Raw genomic sequence first — 8553 nt, forward strand, 5'->3', positions numbered from 1 at the left:
TGTGGCCACAGGGATGCAGAGAGCAGAGTGCAGTCAAAGGGTGAGGGGGCACTGTTGTCACCATGTTTCCTTTCTGGGCAGGATTTGGGCTTTTCAAGGGCATATGTCAGCACTTATAAAAGTAGCCCAAAGAGCAGAGAGGTTGGGGATAGGAAAAAAATGTTCCAGAAAGACAGTGATCAGGAGGGAAATGAAAGACTTCATGCCAGAGAACCTGGAGGCCAGACTGCCTTCATAGCTATCCGGATTGAGGAGGCCAGACTATTTTCTGATCAGAGCCTATCCATCTGTTCCCTGCAAAGCCATGTGGCTGTACCTGGCGGCCCTCGTGGGCCTGTCCTACCTCCTGGGCTTGTACCTCCGAGACAAGTACATTTTCATCACGGGCTGCGACTCGGGCTTCGGGAACCTGCTGGCCAGGCAGCTGGACCTGCGAGGCTTGAGGGTCCTGGCTGCGTGTCTGATGGAGGAGGGGGCCCAGCAGCTGAGAGGCCAGACGTCAGACAGGCTGGAGACGGTGATCCTGGACGTCACCAAGACAGAGAGCATCTCTGCGGCCGCCCAGTGGGTGAAGGAGCGTGTGGGGGACAGAGGTACCACCCAGATTCATTTGTGTCTCTTCATTGCTTCTCTCTGTGCAAGGGAGACCTCTCTTCTGCTAGCTGGGAAGATTTCCAGGATGTTTTCCAGAACTTGAAGTCATACTAGCTTTCTTCACCTCACCCAGCTAATCAGCAGAGCCTCTTCTCTCTCAGCTGCCCCCCCACCTCGAGACCTTGGAGCTCTGGAGTTTTGGGGAGAATGTGCCCTGATGAGGATTTGCCCTCCCAGAATTCCTCTTTAGGGTGCCCTCTCTCTCTCAGCAGAAGTTCTGGATTTCTTGATGCTGAGTGCCTAGGGAGGCTCCCTCTCTGGAGGAGGAGCTGAGACAGGGGACCTGGCCTGAAGGCTTGCACTGGTGGCTGGGGACATTGCTGGAGCTGGGTCCTGCTCTCAGCACTTCAGTAACACCTCACAGTATGCTGGGAAATTGTTTCCTACATTTTATTCATCACATTCAATATAAATAATGTCTCGGTAAACTTCTTTGTCGTGTTTGTCCCCGAGGCCTCCCAAGTCCTTGCCCCTCTGCCTGTCTGCCTTGCAGGAGGGAGCTCTCCTGCTTTGGAGTGAAGGTAGCTATGATCGAGCCTGGTTACTTCAACACTGATGTCACCAACCCTGAGAAGATTTCTAGGGCCACCCAGGAGGCATGGGACCAGCTCAGCCCGGAGGTGAAGGAGCTCTATGGGGAGAAGTTCCTGGCATCTGGTGAGTGAGCTGTGGGCTGGGGAGAAGGAAGCAAACCTTTGTGTGGCTGCCCTGAGCCCATCTCTAGTGCCTCCTACAGACCCGGGTCCCTCCTGCAGGCTCGAGTCCCCCACACAGTGGGGACATTTTGTTCCATCCCCGTGGTCCCATGTGGTCACCTGGTGACCTCAGGGAAGATCCAGGCTTGTCAGACCTGGGGACCGCTGTTTCCTCTGATGCCCTCGTTGTTTGGGGAGGACCCTGAAGCCAGAGGGGGAAGAAGACAGGCATGGATTCCTGGCAAGCTGGTGTGAGAACGGCTGGTTTTCAGGTGCTTAGAAGTCTAGTGTTTGTAGAGACCTCGGTTCTGCAGAGCACATATTCCCAGGAATGGAGCCAGAGGGGGCTTAGTGTGGAGAGCCTTCCTGTGGTGGGACACACTCGGCAGAAATCCATGTCCCAGATCCTCACACTGAAGGCAGGGTTGTGTCTCCACAGTTTTGGGCTCCCACTCCGGTGGCGGAGGCTGCATACCCGTAGGGCTGGAAACAAGCTTGCACAATCAGTACTCACTCCCTGCCCTCTCCAGCTCCCTTTCCCATCACCTATGTCTCCCCTCTTCAGAAGAGCCATGGTGGGTGAAGAGGCAGTGGGTGGGGGTGGGGCCGCCTGGGAGGTGGTCCTGCTGAGCCTCCAGCAGGGCACCACCAGGGGGCGTGCGCCTCCGCCCCGCCGCGCACTTGGCTTCCAGGTGCGGTCCGGAGCCTGGCAGAGCAGCCTCGCCCCCCGCAGGTCGCCTGTCTCACTGTCCAGACGTCCTGTGCAGGATCTCAGTGCAGAGATTCGCGGCAGCTAGTCTCCATCCCCCTGGGGCCGCTGCAGGGTTTCTCGTTCTGGCCCCCACAGCTCTCAGGTAAGTGAGGGGCACCCCGCCTCCTTTTCTCTTACTGCCCTCTCTGAACTTCCTGTGACTGTTCCCACCTGAAATGGACTCTGAAGCTCCTGGCACCCCGGCAAGTGGTCACATTACTTTGAGGATTTACAAGAGTGCAGCAGCATACGTTGAGGGCTGGGAGATGTGTCTGCTGCGTGGCCCCTTGAAAATTGATGGTGAAGGAATTTGTGGTCGCTGAGGAAGAAACCCTCCAGTTCCTTGCAAGTAAAGAAACATGGTCTGATCCCTTAGTGGGGTTTGGTGTCCAGTTAGGATGTGCATGTTGCCTTGTACCCCTGAGAGTTTCCAGGGCTCCTTCCTTCCTCCTTGCTTTCTTCCTCCCCAACCCTTTGGGAAGCCCATGTAGGAGGGTCCCGGCGGTGACCCCAGGAAGCAGGGACAAGCTCATTTCTGCAGGACCAGGCCTGGCCATGCTGCTACCACCTCCCACCTTAAGAGACAAACACTTTCAGGACTACCGTCGGCTCCTGGCACAGAACAGTTTCAACTAAAGCCTTGATCGGTGCCCCTTTCTGTCTTTTTCACCTGCTGGGGGAGAGCCGGGGGCAAGCTCGCCTCTGGTTCCTGCGGGGAAGCCTTTCTGCCCCTCCCAGTGCCTCTCCTAATTCTCATTTACCTGCCAGAGCTGTATAAATGTGGACAGGGAGGGAGAAGCCCAGAGCAGTCCAACTGGCTTCTGGTCTTGTCCCGGCCCAGCTCTGTCCACTCTCCCTTTGCTGAAGTGGTGTCCTCTGCCTCACCCTGAAGCCCCTCCACTGGCAGCCCCAGGCCACACGGATGGTTGGTTGGTAGCAGAGCTGGGTTTCGAAACCACGTGCGTCTTGACTCACAGCGTATCTATCACCTTTATAAGAATCTCCAGTAAGTCAGGGAGACCAGGGTTCCAGACTTGACCAAGAATGAAGTAGACAGTTCCGAACCTGAGATCTAGGACATAGGGGACTCCAGTGTGTGTGCCTGCGTGTGTGTGTGTGAGGGAGTAGGTGGGCAGAGGGAAATGGAGGAGTGGGAGGAGAGGTGACTGGGAAAAGTGTCTCCACGTCAAAAGATTCTTTGTGAAATCGTGGCATCTAGTAGAAAGGGCATAAGTGTACCAAAGAGCCTGCAAGTTGGCCCCCGAATCAATAAGACTCACTAAAGATGGCGGCCAGGAACAACCTGAGGACCCTGCGTCAGACAGCCTGGAGGCTGGCCAGCTGCTCACACCCTGTGTGTTCTTAAGTCGTCCTGCCTGAACACTGGCCACACTCGTTTCATTTCAGCTTGTGTGGTCCCCTCACCATGTGGCTGTCCGTGGTGGCCCTCGTGGGCCTCTACTACCTCCTGCGCTGGTACTGGGAGAGGCAGGTGGTGAGCCACCTCCAGGACAAGTACGTCTTCATCACGGGCTGCGACTCGGGCTTCGGGAACCTGCTGGCCAGGCAGCTGGACCTGCGAGGCTTGAGGGTCCTGGCCGCGTGTCTGACGGAGGAGGGGGCCCAGCAGCTGAGAGGCCAGACGTCAGACAGGCTGGAGACGGTGATCCTGGACGTCACCAAGACAGAGAGCATCTCTGCGGCCGCCCAGTGGGTGAAGGAGCGTGTGGGGGACAGAGGTACGGCCCAGATTCCTGTTTGTGTCTCTTTGTTTCTTCTCTCTGTGCAAGGGAAGATACCTGAGATGTTTTGATTTTCAAAGCCTCAAGCTCTGGAGTTTCCTAGGCAGAAGGCCTGGAGTGCCAGGGTCTGAGCCCAGGGTTAGACAAGCCCAGGCCAAGTTTAGGGCCAATAGTCTGGAGGAGGCGTTGGGCCCTCAAGGCTTGTGATGGGGCAGCATGGGGCTGGGCCAAGCTCCACCCAGGCTCCTGATCTCGGCAGGTGCACAGTTTCTTGATGGGGCCTTCACACCCAGCCCTCTGTAGGGCTTTAAGATCAGCCCCACTTGACTTATGAGGACACTGAGGCTCAGGGAGCTGGAGGACTTTTAGTCAAATATGGGTGAGGGGGTCCTGTTCTTTCTCCTCCATTATGCTGCCTGCCCTTTTCAGAAAAGAGGACATCTCTGATGTCTTTTTTTGTGATTAAAAGTATAAAACACACTCGTAGAAAACGTCGAAGAGGATAAAGATAAAAGGACATTTCCCAAAGCCCAGTTTCCAGAGTCAGTCACTCTCTACATTATTATGTATCCTCTGATCAACATTTTCATCATCAAATCTTTTCCAAACGTAATATTCAATGTCTGTATATCCAAGTATGCTGAGAGACCACCATTCACTGAAGCCATCCTATATCATTGTTTCCTGACGTTTGTTTTCCACTTTTGCTGGTATAAACCACATCTCAGGGAAGATTTCTGTAATAAAGCTTTGTTTCCATTCTCAGGAATGTTAAGTAAAATACAATAATTGGATCAGAGAGCATGCATTTCTTTAAGGCCAGGCAAGGTTTCTGAGCAGGGGAGGGATGAGTATTGCAGGGGGCCTTCTTCCCTTTCCAGTATTCCCAGGGCCAAACCCTGTCCCTCCCTCTTCCCCCCCCCCCCACCTCGCCCTACCACCAGCCCCTTGTCACTGAGGACCAGAACCTGCTGACTTGAGGACTATTTCAAACTCTTTGTTGTGTCTTTTCTCCCCATCTCTTCGGGGGAGCTTTCCTGAAGGCTGAGTGGGCTGGGGACCTAGGAGGAGGGGACTAGAGTGAACTTTTGGGAGGGTGAAGGAGAGGGTGACACTTCTTGGGGCTAAGGATGCAGTCTGCACTAGTGTGTGGCATGAGGCCTCGTCACCTCCTCCCCGAAGCCTGCCCGGACGTCCACCGCAGGGTGAGCTTTGGCATTGCCCACAGCACGGAGGCCGGGCTTGGCTTCCCGAGCAGGCGCCCCCTGGGGGTCGGCACAGGTTGCTGCAAAGCCTGCCCCGTGGGGCCCAGCAAGGCCTGGTCTCTAGATTACCCTGATGTGGGAATTTCATGTCTGTCTTTCCCAACGGAGTGTGGGCAGTCCGTTTTCATGTTTTTTCTCCCTTTCATTTATTTTTAAATTTTCTCTTTCCTTTTTCTTCTCCAGTTTCCCCTTCGTTTTTGTCACTTAACCATCCCTGTCTACCTCTCGCTGTCTCTTTTCTGTGAGAGTTGTGAACACTATGCTCTTATCTGGAACTCTGGGCACGCTCTTCACAAAAATGGGCTTATTGCCTCCTGCACGCCAGGCACCTAGGAGCAGCGAGACGAGAAGGAGCAGTCCTTCTAGCTCAGTGAGCATCCAGTAGCTCAGTGTGCGGGCAGACCCTGGCCCCCCGTAGCCGCCTTGTCCCTAGCTCCTCTCCTGCGCTCTTTTCCTTTATACCATGTAGGCATTGTTGTTGGTTCTGTAAAAAAGTGGGTTGGAAGGTGACTTGGACCACAACTGTGTCTCACTCATGCACACAGACAATGTTGCTCTCTCCCTACCCTGTGCCCAGGACTCTGGGGCCTGGTGAATAATGCTGGCATCTCTGTGCCCACGGCACCCAATGAGTGGCTGACCAGGCGTGACTTCATGAAGATACTTGACGTGAACCTGTTGGGGTTGGTGGAGGTGACGCTGAGCCTGCTGTCCCTAGTGAGGAAGGCGAGGGGCCGCGTGGTCAATGTCTCCAGCATCATGGGCCGGCTGTCCCTTTTTGGTGGGGGCTACTGCATCTCCAAGTATGGCGTCGAGGCCTTCTCGGACTCCCTCAGGTATTGAACTGGGACAGAGGCCCTCCCTCAGGCCGCCTGCGTCTATACTTCTGGGGGAGATTTTTCTAGGGGGTTCATTTCCTCACAGCCTCAGAGGCTCTTCCTTCCAGATGCCTCTCTCTTGCTTTGTGCCAGACATTCATTGGGAAGCACCATCCTATGTTCTGGGTGTTGGAATAGGCCCCAGGCATATAGAACTCGTTTCACCCATCACTGCCCTGGGGGAGGGCCCACGGTAGGGAAGTGTCTGAGGCAGCACTGGACCTGAAATCATTTGGCTACAGAGCTCATGTCCATAATTCCTATAATATTCAGCTTCAGGGGGCCCTTCATGTGGGGGTCCAGCATTTGACTCCATTCAATAGTTACTTCTCGGCACTTCTGTGAGTATACAACATAAGTGTCTGAGCTAAAAATTCTGACAGCTGAGGGGCACCTGGGTGGCTCAGTAGGTTAAGTGTCTGCCTTCAGCTCAGGTCATGATCTCAGGGTCCTGGGATGGAGTCCCATGTCGGGCTCCCTGCTCAATGAGAAGTCTGCTTCTCCCTCTCCTTCTGCCCCTCCCCACTCCTCGTGCTCTCTCTCTCTCTCTCAAATAAATAAATAAAATCTTTAAAAAAAAAAAAAGTCTGACAGCTGAGAAAGGGACAAGTGAGACACAAATGTCGTGACCATCTCTCATGATGGTTGTGACCAAGCCAGTTAGCCATGGTGGTGGGGGTGGCCAGCGGAATGAGGGGAGGGTCCTGGAGAAGGGCCTGAGCTGAGGATTGAAGAAATGAACTTGGCAACCTGGCAAAGTTGAGTGGGAAGGCCTCCTGCGTGAGGGAACCACTCAAACCCAAGCCCAAGCCGAAGCCCAAGGTGAGTTATGGCCTATGCTGCATAGTCCTCCAGGCTACCGGACAAGGCCCGGCTGGACAGGGGTCATGCTGGGCAGGTGGGCATGGGCGGGCAGTGGAGATGGGGTGGGGGTAAGGGGTGGGGGACCGGACAGGCTGCAAACCTTCATGCTGTTGGCAACAGGACCCCGTGGAAGGGGTTTACTCAGGGGAACTTTGTCAAATCAGCCTCTGGGGAGCCCAACAGCTGCAGGGCAGAAGTTGGCTCTGGGTATGAGGCAGGAGGTAAAATGGGCAAAGTCTGGAGATGGATTGGATGTGAGGAGAAATAGGAGGAGATGGCGCGTGAGCGGTGCCCTGCAGCAGGCTAGGCAGGATGTGGGCTCAGCAGTGCGCGGACCATACTGGGAAACACACGCACATTATACACGGACGATGCCTCATCACTATTTTCTCCCCCTGGCCGCTGCTCTTGGAACCTTCCCAAGCTTTTGAGTTGATCCTACCCCAATCCCGAGTTAGGTTTATATCAAGTTTGTTTGTTTGTCGTGTTTGTCCCCGAGGCCTCCCAAGTCCTTGTCCCTCTGCCTGTCTGCCTTGCAGGAGGGAGCTCTCCTACTTTGGAGTGAAGGTAGCTATGATCGAGCCTGGTTACTTCAACACTGATGTCACCAACCCTGAGAAGATTTCTAGGACTACCCTAGAGGCATGGGACCGGCTCAGCCCGGAGGTGAAGGAGCTCTATGGGGAGAAGTTCCTGGCATCTGGTGAGTGAGCTGTGGGCTGGGGAGAAGGAAGCAAACCTTTGTGTGGCCGCCCTGGGCCCATCTCTAGCGCCTCCTACAGACCCGGGTCCCTCCTGCAGGCTCGGAGTCCCCCACACAGTGGGGACATTTTGTTCCATCCCCGTGGTCCCATGTGGTCCCTGGTGACCTCAGGGAAGATCCAGGCTTGTCAGACCTGGGGACCGCTGTTTCCTCTGATGCCCTCGTTGTTTGGGGAGGACCCTGAAGCCAGAGGGGGAAGAAGACAGGCATGGATTCCTGGCAAGCTGGCATGAGAACCGCTGGTTTTCAGGTGCTTAGAAGTCTAGTGTTTGTAGAGACCTCGGTTCTGCAGAGCACATATTCCCAAGAATGGAGCCAGAGGGGGCTTAGTGTGGAGAGCCTTCCTGTGGTAGGAGGTGGGACACACTCCGGTGAAATCCATGGAATCCCCCTGGAGATGACCTGGGAGCAGTGGAGAGGTGGGGTGCTTTTAGAAACTCTTCTCTTCAGTTGATCCCAAAGCAAGATTGGAGTGTGAGACTATGTCATTCCTTTTGGACAGTCAAGAAATCAGTTGAAAAGCTGAAGTCAACATGTTGCAACAATCTGTACTTGGTGACGAACTGCATGGAACATGCCCTGACAGCCTGCCACCCCCGCACCCGATACTCCCCAGGCTGGGATGCTAAGCTCTTCTACATCCCCATGAGCTACATGCCCACCTTGCTGGTGGACGCCATGATCTACTGGAGTTCTCCGAGACCCGATAAGGCTCTGTAACCCAAGCCTGGGGTGCATGGTAGGAGGGAGTTGTGTCCTATGTGAGGGTGGGGATGCCTCAGGGGGGAGAGAGAGGTGGAGAGAGGGGGATCTCATGTCACCAAGGACACCCATCTCACCTTCCTCCCTACCTCCTCCTCAGGCTTTCCTGGGATATGACTCAGGATTCTGGAGATATCAGGAGGAAAGAACCAAGTTTCATGGCTGAGGAACAGGGACCC

The 8553-nt window shown here is 54.9% G+C and overlaps 2 protein-coding genes across 2 annotated transcripts; both read left to right on the forward strand.

The window, feature by feature from the left end:
• The first annotated feature begins 304 nt into the window (after positions 1-304).
• On the forward strand, positions 305-1319 carry LOC116642586 (retinol dehydrogenase 16-like). Its single transcript, XM_032421076.1, has 2 exons — positions 305-564; positions 1148-1319. Exons 1-2 carry the CDS (start codon positions 305-307, stop codon positions 1317-1319), a joined length of 432 nt encoding a protein of 143 aa, XP_032276967.1.
• A 740-nt stretch (positions 1320-2059) lies between these two features.
• On the forward strand, positions 2060-8347 carry LOC116642383 (retinol dehydrogenase 16-like). Its single transcript, XM_032420753.1, has 5 exons — positions 2060-2203; positions 3508-3839; positions 5685-5943; positions 7389-7552; positions 8115-8347. The coding sequence occupies exons 2-5, from the start codon at positions 3527-3529 to the stop codon at positions 8330-8332; spliced, it is 954 nt and encodes a 317-aa protein (XP_032276644.1). The 5' UTR covers positions 2060-2203; positions 3508-3526; the 3' UTR covers positions 8333-8347.
• Positions 8348-8553: the final 206 nt, after the last annotated feature.

This window comes from Phoca vitulina, unplaced genomic scaffold, assembly GCF_004348235.1.
Source record: "Phoca vitulina isolate PV1807 unplaced genomic scaffold, GSC_HSeal_1.0 scaffold23, whole genome shotgun sequence".
Classification (NCBI taxonomy): Eukaryota; Metazoa; Chordata; class Mammalia; order Carnivora; family Phocidae; genus Phoca; species Phoca vitulina.